The sequence below is a fragment of the Haemaphysalis longicornis genome, unplaced genomic scaffold, assembly GCF_048455015.1.
Source record: "Haemaphysalis longicornis isolate Haplotype H1 unplaced genomic scaffold, Haemaphysalis longicornis Haplotype H1 scaffold_148, whole genome shotgun sequence".
Classification (NCBI taxonomy): domain Eukaryota; kingdom Metazoa; phylum Arthropoda; class Arachnida; order Ixodida; family Ixodidae; genus Haemaphysalis; species Haemaphysalis longicornis.
In genome coordinates this window covers 62,326-76,325 of record NW_027526254.1, presented here as the reverse complement: position 1 = coordinate 76,325, position 14,000 = coordinate 62,326, and the positions used below count along the sequence as shown (strand labels likewise).

The following is a 14,000-nucleotide window of genomic DNA, read 5'->3' as shown; positions in this document are numbered from 1 at the left end:
ACCCGTGAAGAAGAACCACAAGTGCAGGAAGGAACACCGGAGACCACAGGCAAAACAAAAAACAGCTCTACCCATGTAACCTTCGATGCGGATAGCGGTAGATGGGTGCACCAATCGCTATAGATCAAAGAAGTGCACAGTCTATGCCCGATCACGAAGAATAAAACGCAGGAAAGAAAAGCCGCATCGTAAATCGCCAGCACACCCCGCATAAGCGTTGCAAAGCTTTTTAGATGGTGCGGAAATCCGCGGGTAAACGGTGGCGCATTTTGCTAGAGACCGACTAAAAACTGTCGTCAGGCCACCGATCGGACTGCGCCTGGCTAAACAGAAAGACTCCGGCGCTTTCGTATCGAATCAAAGACCCATAGACATCCCGCTTCGTGACTTCGTAAACGAGGTCACTGCCAAAGTTCAGTGAACCCGAAATCTTGTGACAAACACAGCATGAGGATATATTACACCGCCTCAGAGAAAACACAACCTAACTAACGCCCACACTACGGTACCTTCACTCTCTGCCTCAAACCACTGCCCAAACCTAGTCTGTAAATGGTTGTAGAAACTGTACAGTGGCTAACAATCGACAATATAAAAAAGAACGTAATGGCAGAGCTGCATAAAAAGATACGATCTTATCGTGTTCTGCCAATATGTACTTCATTATAAATATAAATGCGATTTTGTGTGCACAGGACCGGGAACCTCGACGGCGGTAGTAACACACGTCCATGTACAATATGTACCGTTTTATCTAAAGTTAGACGTGAGAATATCCTGGTGAAATTGCTAACGTAAATGTTTGCAGTTCTGCAAGCCAGCCGCAGATATACACATAGGCAACCTATTGTCCTTTCCTGAAACCGAAACTGACCTCCAAATGTAAAATAAATCGGAAAAGCAGAGCACGACTGAAACCCTACTTGGCCTCTCTGTAACCTAACTATTGAGAACACCGCAAAGATTCCAGGCGGCGGGTAAAATCTGCCCCTTCTCTGTTGCGGACCCGACAGGTATGGATGCAAGCCAACTGAAACGTTCACTAGTAATCCGCGTCCTCGCACAATAACAGCAGCTCCTTTAGCGAGAATAGCGCCACGACCTTAACGTTGCTTCCTTGAGGCATGCTTCATAAAAAATTGGCCGCGTATCTGCTCCTTTCGTTGCAAATGCCGTCAAAAGACGATAGTCTTTATCGGCGTTTGCGAAGTAAATGCCTCCCTTCGCTTTCCCGCTCACCTCTCATGTAGTTCCTCTTGCACCGCGCTCCTCCCAAGGTAAAGACACCAAATGTTTGCTTAAATCATTTTTAATTTCCCGCGTTCCACTGCTGCAAACCGCGGGTGTCTCGATGCGAACGCTGCCGTACGGCGAAGACGAGCGTTAATCGAGGCGCCCTACTTCAACGTTTGTAGAACCGCGTTTCCCTACTCCACGTGTGTTGCAAGCAGAACGTGAAACCTATCTAGTGGAACCTTGCGTAACTGTTGCCGGTTGATTTCTTAAAATTGCGCCAGAAGCTATGGTGGCGCGGGTGACAGCAGGCGACGGCGGAGTGAATTCTTTTTCTGCAGTTGATGAAGTATTTAATTTCGCTAAAGTCAAGCATGTTTGATTTTTTATAAAGAAACACTGCAAATATCACTTCTGCATTGATTTGTTGTCTCATATTTGCGTAATGTCTTGTTCTTCTTCAACAATGTTGACAAGTATGAGCATTACACCGGACATCGACGGGTAGATTTAGCTGTGCCTATATAAGACTATTGCGCAGGCATGGTTTTGCTTTTGCCGGGTGGCTGAATCGAGTCACAGACAGACAGACGGACAGACAGACATACAGACAGACCAAAATTTCTCGGTTTAAGTAGCCCAAGAAAGACTATTGTCTTTAAAACAGTAGTTGCCGGTCTCCTTATTCAAGGCCAAGATCCACATCGCTATTTCACCGCAGGCGAACGATCCGTAAACATTCTACATCTCGATCGCTTTCTCGGCTGCCTCCACGTACTAATCAGAACTTTAATGAAGAGGCCCACCCCAAAGGGCGGTTCTTAGACGAACACTTCCCTCCCTTCGTTTGAGTTCTCTCTCCCTCGTCCAGTAGCTCTACTAGCACAGGAGGACGAGATGCGCCTGATTAGGTCACTCCCATGGGAGCACTTAGACAAGACATTTAATATAATGCACGAATAACCTACGACTTAATTAAAGAACTTGCGCTTACAAGAAAATACATCGGCTAAACGATGCTGGAAATCAAATTAAACTGTACCAAGCTGGGCAGGATAAATAAATCAACCAGATGAAGCAAGAAAGGCTATTCTAAAAAATGGTGCTGCAAACCTTTAGGAAAATCCAGACACAATCACAATCTCAAATAGAGCAACTCAAAGTACAATTGTGATGGACCTGTATACTCAACGTGACCCTGGGTCCACACTGAGCATGAGGAGATGGAGGCAAAGTACATGGAAGTTTTTACATGGAATTTATTAGCATGAGCTGGCTCGATCTCGATCATGGCTCAACGTCGCTCGGCTGCTTCGGCGTGGTGCACGGACTTGTAGGAAGGGCCTGACTTTGGCCGCGGTCACACCGCGATGGCTCGAACTTACTGGTGGAGTACGGAGCGATGAAGCTTCTCCGCCTCGGGCTCGAACGAAGGGCTCAGCGCGATGAGGCTGCTTTGGCTTGGTCTCCTACGATGTCTGGACGTCGATTGGCTTAAGTGTGCAGGCGGGTGGTCAGACGTCGCACTCGAGCGATGGCTAGACTCCGGAGTCCTAAGCTCCCCTGCGTTCTGCCTACCGCTTCTTGCGTCTCGTCTCGTCCACTCCCCAGGTCGCTCTCTCATCACACCTCGCACCCGAGCAATGATTTGACTCCGGGGCCCGAAGCCCCCTGCTTTCAGCCTAACGCACCTCGCGATTCGTCTCATTCGATATCGGATCGCTGTCTCCCGATGTCTCCGGATCTGACTGCCTGGATCTGACTCCCTGGATTTGACTACCTCGCCCTCTGGTCGGCCTCCTCTTTTAATGCCTTTCGTCATTCTTCCGCTCCTCCTCCCACGCCGTCAATGACCGCCGTGCTTTTGTGTCCGGTGGGGGCATAATGAACCACTTACATTGTCCCAAAATTAGTTCTTATCCGGAGGGTTGGAGCGACGTCTCCAAGACGGTACCAAGGTGCCCTTTGCACTGTGAGTCATTGGCACTGGCCCGGTGACGCCGTCCCCGTGAGGAGCGCTCGACCGTTTTAAATGCAGAGCATTTCTTAGCCTCGCCTCTTCCTGCGTCGGACGGCGTCCACAGCTCCGCGTCCGCAGCAGGTGCGCCTCTCCTCCTTCCCTCCTCTCTCTCAACAGCAGCTGGCGCGCGCATGCGTCGTAGTCATCCCGTTCGCTCTGTCGCGGTCTCGGCGTAACAGGTGCGTGATAGCAGCGCGGTTAAGCGTGGAAGGGCGCGCGCTCTCCCCCCCCCCCCCCGTATTGCTCTCCCTCTACTGCGCGCGCTGCAAATATAAAGCGGCTAGCGGCCGCTCGTGCTTCAGTCACTGCGTTGCTCCTTCCTTCCTTGGTTGACGCTCGCTCCACACTAACGCGACTTTACTCTCCTCTCTTTACCCCAAACCAACACCAATGCAACTACGACCAAACTACCCACCCTAACGCGACTTTACGCGGCGTTAACGACCCCCAATGCTCTGCATTTACTCGTGTTCTCCTCACGGAAAGGCGTGGGAATTTTTTTGAAAGGGTCACGTCGCCGATCCTCAGACGTTCAATGCACACACGTGGATGCACGTACACGGCGCTGTACAAAGTAGAACCAGCAACAGTCTCCTTTAGCGCCGGTTTGCGGAATTGGTGGTGCTGCCGGAGGACACGGAACCAGTATAACACCATTCACAGTTTCTTGAGTGCCAACCACCTGCCGAAGTCTTTTCGGGCAACACGGGCCGTCACACATTTAAGGAGACTTTAATGAATGGTTACTGCTATAGAAAGAAGGACAAAACCCGTAAGCCTGAAATAGAGGCAAGAACAAATTGAGAGAAGACGCAAGAATAGAGGAGACAGACACCGATGGATAGGCCTACCCAAACCAAAGACGTCAATCATGCAAATCAACAACCAAAAACATGCATTGCAATTGCAGGACAATTAAACTGAAAAGGCAGAACCTGTTACGACTATCTGAAGAGAACAAACCAGGCGACCCGGTCCTCCAAGACACAGTTTCAAAGACAGAAGTCATGCGAGGATACGATGCACAAAGCAGATCCCAGGACCAGCACAACTCTCCCAACCCCAAACTGCGTTACGTCGGACCAACATTACGTCGAACATGGGAGTTAGCCCACCTCATTGAGAATGTGTCTGAAAAAAAAAACAGAAAAGTCTTTTATATTGAATGGTTACAGTCCATCCTCGAGCAAGCTAGGGGACCTGAACAACCTGATTAATCTGATTTGAGAGTAGAAATAATGTGAGAAAAGTGATAACGATTGGCGAATATAGCGCCACGTCGTTATCGTATATCTTACGGCTTACGAAGGGGGCACAGGTACAAAAATCGGCCCAAAATGACCGCCTGACCATGTGCAGCGACATACAATATGGAACCCGGTGTGGTATTTGCATGCGAAATTAGACCAGTATAGATCTCGCCTTTTCCAGGGAAATGGTAAACGTAGATTGCGAAGGGCTAGAAGAAACAGTGTGCAGTGACAACCAAATAGTCCAACTGAGCCCCAACCACCGCGACGATCGAACAACTACAGCCACAGAAACATGAAAACTTGGGCGAGTTGGTGATGCATGTTAAACCAGAGTGCAAACGACAAGACAAAGGACATAGCAAGAGGACACACGAAGCGCCGACTTACAACTGGATTTCGTTTTCTCCATGGGCTCCAAATGTAAACTAAATTGAAGAAAACAACGCGTAAAAATAAAAAACGTAAAAAACCGGCAATAAAAGCATTGAGCTGACCACACAGTAAACCTCTATAGGCGCGTGTCCTGTTAACATTTTCTATCTCCTTCTTTATTACGCAATGGAGGCTATAGTGACAGAATTCTCACTTAAACCGTCAATCTCAGCGGCCTCTAATTTCCCGAGTTAGCGTGTTTACGTTTCTGCCGATAACGCGTTAACGTTCAAACAGCGGCTCACAGCCGCATGTGTCGCAGTGAGTGGCGACCACTGTCGAGGTGACCAACAAAACTGGAGCACCATATTACTGTTGAAAATGAAACGGTTGGTCATCTCGCCATTCACTGCGACACTTGCGGCTGCGAGCCGCTGTTTGAAGATTACCGGGTTATCGGCAGAAACGTGAGCACGCTAACTCGGGAAATTATAGACGCCGCTTAGATATAACGCCTGCGTGAGAATTGCGTCAGCATAGTCTCAATTGCACTCACTAAGAAGAAGACAGTATGTTTTAACAGGCCAAGTACTGATGATGGTTAACTGTGTGGTTGGCGCTACGCATTTTTATGTCAGTCTTTTTGTGGGTTTTTTAATCTTCTGTTTTCTTCAGTTTGATGCTATCCTCCTTTGTTTCGTCATTTGCGCTGTGGTTCAATATACAACCACGGGAAAGGCAATAATTACGGAACTCTCAGCACAGTGGCCACATTAAATACGTTCTCATCACTCACCCGTAAAAACAAGGAATGAAAGTCGTCTACCAGAAAATAAGTGGTACGACTTATTCATGGTTTTATGTGTACGGAAAGTAACATCCTGCAATCGACAAAAAGTTCCTGGGAAACAGTACGCGCAGGTACGAGCTACATGTCGTTACCCTTTCGGCCCACGGAAGGGCGCCTAACCGTGAACACGACCGACCTTCCGGCGCGGTAACATTACTTCCAACATGGGATTGGACATACCTGTGGGGTACCTGGAAAGAAAAACTATAAATGTTTGTTTACATTGAATAGCCAAATCCCACCTTCGGACGAGCTATAAGACCTGGGCAACCTGATTTGCAGTGCGTCTTGAGAGTGACAGTGTGAACTACGTTCTAATGGTTGGTGACTTTAACCACCCCACGTAGCATGAACATATAACCTAACGCTTAAGAGGGAAAAGACACAGAATGCGGCCCAACATCACCGTGTCACCCTGTGGAAGCATAAGCAGTATCGAACCCAGATTGTTTATAGCGCGTCACATGACACAAGCCGAGATATATGATTCTGAAAAGGAATCCCACGCGTAGAATGCGAGAGGATAGAAGAAATATTGGCAATAACCTCCACAACGTCTATCTGAGCCTGAACCACCACCAGGAACGAACAAGAATTAGAACAGCAGAAATACGTATTGGAAGGTTTTAGAGAAGCAAACGTTCATTCGGACGACCTAGAAAAGTGGGCAAACAGATTAGTTGAAAGAGAAAGCACGTATAAAAAGAAATGCAGATAACAATCGATATACTGGGAATAGATCTGCGCCCTAAACAAATGTAGACGGCCCAGCCCGTCATCTTCCGTTAATGGAAGAAACAGCAGTGCAATAAATATATATAAATCTATCGCCAAATTGATGAAGCAAGCTTTAGAACTACACACCAAATAGAAACACGGAAAACGAATAATCTGTGTGACATACTACAAGAGGATTTCAGCACAAGAACCACATGGAATATCTTGGGATAACTCATGTCTCAGAACAGCGAATGCAAGTCGCTGACCTGAAAAGAAGTGACACAGTTCATTCGCATTTTTATGTTCTCCGAAAGCGGCGTCGTGCAAGTGACAAAAACCTTCCTGCTAAACGGTAGCACCAGACACTAAGTGCAACCAGTCATCACCCATTCGGACTACAAAGTGACTCTAACCCTGAGGAAGACCGACCATCGCCATGTGTGAGTTGGACATCCATTTTGACAAAATAATAAGAAAAATACCCGGTAGCACAAAAAATACCTATCAAGATAACCCGCAATAGAAGCGAAAAGACGGAGCAAAAAAAGACTTCGTAAAATCTACGAAGATTGGAAACGACTCAAACTACCGGCATCATTGGAAAACGATAACGTTACTATCACTCAGAAACCAAACAAACCCTTATATATATGAAATATCAGGCCCACATCTCTGGCGTCCCGCTATGGTAAATAATGGAGCACATAGTTCTCAATACATTGACTCTCCATATCGATGAAATAACGGTAGGTAGAAAAAGATTCCGGGACACCATATACGACTACTCACACTGACAATCCACGCAGCATAATCTCACGTAGCAACGAAGGGCATGTATTTTCACATAGTAATTAAAATCATAAACCGGATAGTAAAGGCAGACAAGGCAGCTGCGATGTCCCAGGTACTGCAGCAACCCCAATATCAGTGAGCATCTTCATCGTCTTCCCACAGCCTATGGGTCCACTTATTCCGGAAGGCATATGCCCACAGAGAGGGGATGGCCACCACTCCAGGTTACAGCAAGGATCCAAGAAAACGTGCCCTTGACATGACCCGCTGCGCCAGAAGCAACGTCCCGGTGCTGAAGACGTTAGCAGTTGAGGGCTGAACTTACTCGCGGAAGAAGTAGGGCTTCAGGCTGGGCACATGCACAAATGAGACCCTGGTTGCGCTGTTGACGGCTAGGGCGTGACTGCAATAATTTCGTACGTCGCAGGAGTAACCAAGCGAATGATGCGGTATGGGCCTGCGGAACAGGATAGTAGTTCTTCAGATAGCTCAACATGGCGTGAAGGTGTCCACAGTAGCACCAGGGAGCCAGGTGGGCAGCACACATCACGGTGGGTATCGTCGTAGCTAGGCTTCTGACTTGCCTGTGACGCCGTAATCTTGGCGCTGGCGATCACGTGGACCACATCCACCTGGGCAATGCGGTCACGCGCATACTCTTTTCGTGGCAGGGTCGATTCGGGCAACATGGTATCCAATGGCGGGGCAGGGTCACTGACAAAGAGGAAGAAATGAGAGTAGCCGGCAGTGTCGAGGTGCGACAAATTGTAGGCGAGAGTAACGTGAGAGGAACGTCCGAGTCACGATGGTCGGTGAACACGTACATATCGAGGACAACCATGGGTGTCTTTTTAAATAGTTCACTGAGCCCACTAGTCTGTGGATGGTAGGCCGTGGTGAGGTTGTGCTTAATGCGGCAGGACCGAAGAACGTCGTCGACGACCAGACATAAGAAGCGCTGAGCACAGTTGGTTATCAGCCAACGGAGAGCACCGTGATGCACAATGACGGCGTGTAGTAGAAAACCGGCTACGTCCATGGCGCAGCTGCTGGCAAGGGCACGTGTGATGGCTTATCGTGTGGTGTGATCGGTGGCACCGGTGATTCAGTTGTTACCAGAGCGGGATAAGAGGAAACGAGCGAAAGGTCCACTCCAGCACGGGGGAATCGTTCAGAACGAACATCAATCGGTTGACACGGCCTGCTGGAAGCGATCGAGGCGTCTTGCGGCATTGTCAAAAGTCACAGGTCATGACGCACCTTCACACTGACCGGTAAAGGCGGGGCCAGTAAAAGCGTCGCCGCACATGGTCGTAGGTGCGAGTGACGCCAAGATGGTTAGCCGTCGGCACGTCATGAAACTGGTGGTAGATATCCGCACGGAGCTGCTGAGGTACGGTGAGAAGGGAGTCAGGTTCATACGCCCGGTAGTTGCGGCGAAATAACCCGCCATTACGCAGTATAAATGCGTGAATAAATGGACCGCACGGGTCTGAGCTGAGATGGTGTATAACTTGTCGAAGCGATGGGTCGAGTCGTTGGTGGGCGCTGTTTCGTGCAAGTTGCACAGGGAAACGCGCAGGGGTATTCATCATTGCACGTTCCAGCAGGCGAATCCACAGAATGGCGAGATAAGCAGTCGACAGCCCGGTGCATGCGTCCAGACCTGTAGAGCACCTGCAGAGACCTGTAGAGTCATACTCCTGAAGCCCTAACGACAAGGGCCGAGTCGTCCGGACGGATCCTTTACCGAAGAAAGCTAACTTAAGGCTAGATGGTCGGTAAGGACTGCAAAGGATTTGCCGTACAAATATGGATGGAACTTGCTTACCGCGCAGAAGAGTGCGAGGCATTCAGCTTCCCTGATGGAATACCTACGTTCAACACGGGACCGAAGGCGGCTGGCGTAGGCAATCATACTGCCGTGACCAGCCTGTTTCTGAACCAATACTGCCCCTATGCCGCGGTCACGCGCATCCGTGCGAACTTCCATGGGAGTCAGCTAATCAAAATGGGCCAAAACTGGGCAACGAGTGAGGTGGTAACGAGAATGGAAAACGCTGCGGGGGAGCCCCAGGAGAATCCGGTATCTGCCTTAAAAGAGAGCTGTCAATGCCGGGCGGTCTCAGCAAAATTGTCGATAAAACGGCCAAAGTAGGAGCGTAGTCCCACAAAGCTGCGAGCGTCCTATGCCGAACGCCGATTTGGAAACTCTCTGATGGCGCGTACCGTATCGGGATCTGATGGGACCCGAGCAGCATGGGCTACATGGCCGAGGATCTTGAGTTGCGGCCACAAAAATGGCATTTCGAGGAATTGAGTTGGAAACCAGTGCGATGGAAAACCTCGAGGATGTGTGCAAGACAATGGAGATGAGTCAAATGTTGCAAAAAGAACGATGACATCGGCCAAGTAGCATATGCAGGTCAACCACTTAAAGCCACGTAAAAGGAAGTCCATCATTCTTTCGAAGGCAGCGGCCCCGTTGGAGAGACGAAAGGCCATGGCGTTGAATAGGTACAGCACGTCCGGCGTCACAAAGCTCCGTTTTAGTGGTCTTTGGCATCAATAGCAATTTTCCAATACCCGGACCGTAGGTCAATAGAAGAAAAGTACGGTGCACCATGACGGCGATCGAGGGCATCATCAATCCGAGGCGTCATCAATGCGAGCAAGCGGATAAACGTCCTTTTTGTGACTTTATTCGAGAGCTAGTAATCAACGCAGAAGCGCCACGATCCGTCCTTCTTTTTCACCAAAACGACTGGTGAAGCCCAAAGACTGGAAGAAGGCTCAATTACATTCATTTTTAGAATTTTACCGGCCTCCTCTTGAATGTTTCGGCGTTTGCCGTGAGACTTGGCTTGGGCGCCTATGAATGGGGCTCGCAATCGCGGTGTTGATGTGGTGGGTTATCATCGATGTCTGTCCTTAAGGGCGGTAGTCCAAACAAAAGATGTTTCTGTACGACGAAAGCAGGCGATGTAACTCGCGAGCTTGTGACGAAGGAAGGCCCGACGCTATCATTTTTCCGATGTCACCAGGAGTGGTCTAAGGACCCTGGAAATTACCGGGATCAGAGGGGTGAGAGACATTGACTATCGGTGGAGTAGATTTAGGCTCATCGGTGGGCGGCATCATGCAGCTGTGAACGTGAAGCCCGCTCCGAAGCTCCGTATTGCCTCAAACTGGCCCCGCGAGCGGTAGGGAAACAGGCAGTTGCACCACCACCACAAGGTATGACGTGGAAACAAAGGGGATGGATTTGCAGAGAGTAATAAAGTAATACCGGGATAGTAAAGGCAGACAAGGCAGCTGCGACGTCCCAGATACTGCACACACACCAACATCAGTGAGCGTCTTCATCTTCCTCCTCCAGCCTTAGGGTACGCTTATTCCAAAAGGCGTATACCCACAAAGAGGGGTTGGCCACCGCTTCAGTTTATAGCAAGGAGCGAAGGGAACTTTCCCGTGACAATATTTTACTACAAACCAATGAAGAAGTTGTTGAAACTATGAGCCACACGTAAAAAAGTGCCATTCTTAATGTCGACATCAAAAGAAGGGGTGAGTGAAACTCTGTCCCATGCAGCCATTCTAGAAAACCTCCAAGACTGCGAACGGGGGAAGAAAGCCTCTAATTATGTCACAGAATTTCTCTTGTCTTGAACGCCAACTGTGGGAATGGCAATTTTACGAATCCTTTAAAAATCGGGGGGGGGGGGGGGAAACACACGGACGTCGACTGCTTAACACGCACCCCTGTTTAACCGCCACCAACAGACTTCGATGAAGACACCGCGATCGTCGACTTCGTGCGGAACTTGACCTAGCAGCCCACCAGCGTGCAGACCGAGAGCGGCGCATAGCGAACCACTTCCTAGAAAGACGCAACGTCGCCGTGCTATGAGTTTGTTGTGGCTATTCCACGGCATTTCGCACAACATATTCGGTGCTTCTGAGGAACTTCAACCCAACAACGAAAACAAAATGGGTTCTCGTCATTTAAGGCAGGCTCCGCACCGAATTCTCGAAATCGTTTCATGACGAACCATTGTCAGGACACGTTGGTACGGCACTTACTCTCGGAAGATCCACGAAAAATAGTACTGGCACCAGCTCACGTCACAGGTAACACACAATGCCTGGAGCTGCCGCTACTGCCAGCGGCGGAAAGCGTCGCCAATGAAACCCGCCGCACTTCTGCAGTCAATCGCCTACGCGTATCACGCTGGTGACTGCTTCACCGACGTTTCCGTTTTGGGTTAATCGAAGCATACAACTTTGCTTCATTATACAAAATTTTTCAACGAACCTGCGTTGTTTTTGCATACGGGATAATTAAAAGCGGGTGTCCAAAATATGCAAGCACTCAGATGAACGCATCTTTAAAACTTTTGTTGTGCAAGAAATATAGAGCTTGTGGATCGATTGAAAGTTATCTCTATTACAAGAATTCAATAGAACAGCAAGACGTGCAGCTGACGTAAGAAACATTTGCTAGTGTAGCCGTTTTACACAATAGTGGCAACAGACCAAAAAAACACACGCACTCTTAACCATAGCTTAACTTCTACCATTGCCGCAGGAAACCATGATATTTTCAAAGTAGGTTCCTGCCATAATATTTATTTATTTGTCTCCTCAAAAACGCCCTTAAGTGTGTGTTGGGATTTTTTACATATAGTGAATCGTTCCTGCAGATTTGTATAATAATCTGACTTATGGGGTTACATCTGAAATAATTACACAAAAATAAATATGCGCTCACAGACGCTAGATTATTTGTCGCTAGAATTTCTATTTTAAAGTATTTGCTCCTTCCTGACCTCTAATCAGAGGAAAACCTTAATTTTACCTGCATTACCATATCGTGAAGGCTGTGCTGTGGGTTAATTGCGCAATGTTGTGAAACACTAGCTTGAAGTCTCTGAAGTGGTCCTTATTTTTGGCAATTTTCTTTTTTTGTTTCGCAGCAACCAACCAGAAATTATAAGTCATCTTCTCGGTTTGGGTGCAAATATCAATGCTACCAACAAGCGCAACCACACAGCTCTGCAATTAGCCGCAAAAAAAGGCTTTCTCGGCTGTGTGCGAGAACTTAAGCGCCACAAAACACTGAATCCCAACATTCAGGTAAGTAATCTTTTTGAGCGTATACAATTGCCTAAGCTAGTAAAAAACGGGTGTACAAGTGCTTTTTACGTGCAGCGTGGAGAATTCAAACCGATGTTTTTTAAGGTGGGCTGGCAAGGCTTTATGTCAACGGTCTTTTTAAATTGTTGGCCTCTTGGAAGAGGCTTTGAACATTACAAGCCTATGAAAAACAAACTTTACAGCAGTAAGTGCCTTCCCTCATTTTATGTCCGTCCGCATACCTAATACTGCAGTGATGAAACTAAAATTTTACTCCTGCCTAAGTTGAATTGCTCCAACTATGGTTTTTTATCAGGCTCGGTAGTGAAATTCACAGGGTTGAAAATTTTCCGGAGCTCGTACCAATAGATAACCGATGTATTCGCTGCTTCAGACATACAAACTGGAGATCGTATTTTTAATATAACAACTGTATTGTAGTTTCAGCTGTTGTGTAAAGCAAACGACACCCTCGTCGGTTTTATTTTATTCACCATACCAAAAAAACTCATATTTCTGTTCAAAATCCTACAATTTATGGCTACACTGCTTCTTGTCAGCTGTCGTCCCAGACAATATATTCCATCAAGTAATGAAGATAATAATGCGGTTAAATATGAACGGTACTGACGTTCTGGAGATAAACTTTCGTACCTGACTTCGTCCTGAACAATGTGAACAAGCAGTATGGCTGCACGGGTTTTCGCGATTTCAAGCCTACAAAGTGTACAATGCATGTTTCTTAAGGCTGAAGGGGTATACAAAATTCTGTTAGTTCAGTGCACTTCTTGCTTCAGTATTTCTCTAAGTTCTGTGCACTTACACTGGTATTAGAATATAAGCATCGGCTTTCGAGAACCCTGTCCTTCGTAATTTTGTTGATGACAAGCAGACAGTGGCGGTCGGACATTACAAACGCTTTTTTGCTGCAGATACCGGCCACAACACTAGACGACTGAATTTTGGACAGAACAGTTTTTGTATTCATAACAAAGCACAAGCATGGTGTACAGCAACCACTAAAAAGACATCTGCAAAACTTACTTCGAGTCTCGGAATTTCTTAAAAATAAGTGGTTCTTATTCCATTAGAAACCTTCTATTATGGTTCAAAACAAAGTGATAAATATTTAAATACAAGCATGGCACTGTTTTAACCAGCTTGCTTGTGCGCCTATGGCGAACAGTCTAAATCGTTGCTTTTCGAAATGTTCCTCATCTATTTTGTTCCTGCGCTATTTTTTGCAACAACTTATGGTGCTTTTGCTGCGCTGAATGTTTTTTGAGTTTAAAAGAAGTTTGAAATATACAAAAATAAGCCTCGTTCTCATTGTGACAGCCTAATAAATGAGTAACATTACATATATAAATGCTCCAAGTAAAAATCAAACTTCCTGGAAACAGCAAAATGTTCTCAAGGACATTCCAGTTTTATATATTGCGTAGCGAAAAACATGAACACCATGAGATGGACACTTTTGCAGTGGCTATGTCAAGCATGGGATAGTCTTTACAGAAGGCTGTGTTACATGCAGTGCTTTCTGAAGAAGACAAAGTGTCTGCTCGCTCAGCTCGAACCTCAGCCCCGGCTCGCTACGCGCACTCAGACTTTGGCCTAGATAGAC

The 14,000-nt window shown here is 47.4% G+C and overlaps 1 protein-coding gene across 2 annotated transcripts in view; it reads left to right on the top strand.

The window, feature by feature from the left end:
- LOC144165710 (uncharacterized) overlaps positions 1–12,954 on the top strand; it is a 133,999-nt gene extending 121,045 nt beyond the window's left edge. The window contains exons 8-9 of one of the 2 annotated variants that reach the window (XM_077695507.1): positions 6,763–6,888; positions 12,217–12,954. In XM_077695507.1, coding sequence (XP_077551633.1) covers positions 6,763–6,817 — 55 coding nt within the window. In that variant the 3' untranslated portion in view covers positions 6,818–6,888; positions 12,217–12,954. The remainder of the gene's footprint in view (positions 1–6,762; positions 6,889–12,216) is intronic. The other variant, XM_077695506.1, reaches the window with a different exon arrangement.
- The last annotated feature ends 1,046 nt before the right edge of the window (positions 12,955–14,000 follow it).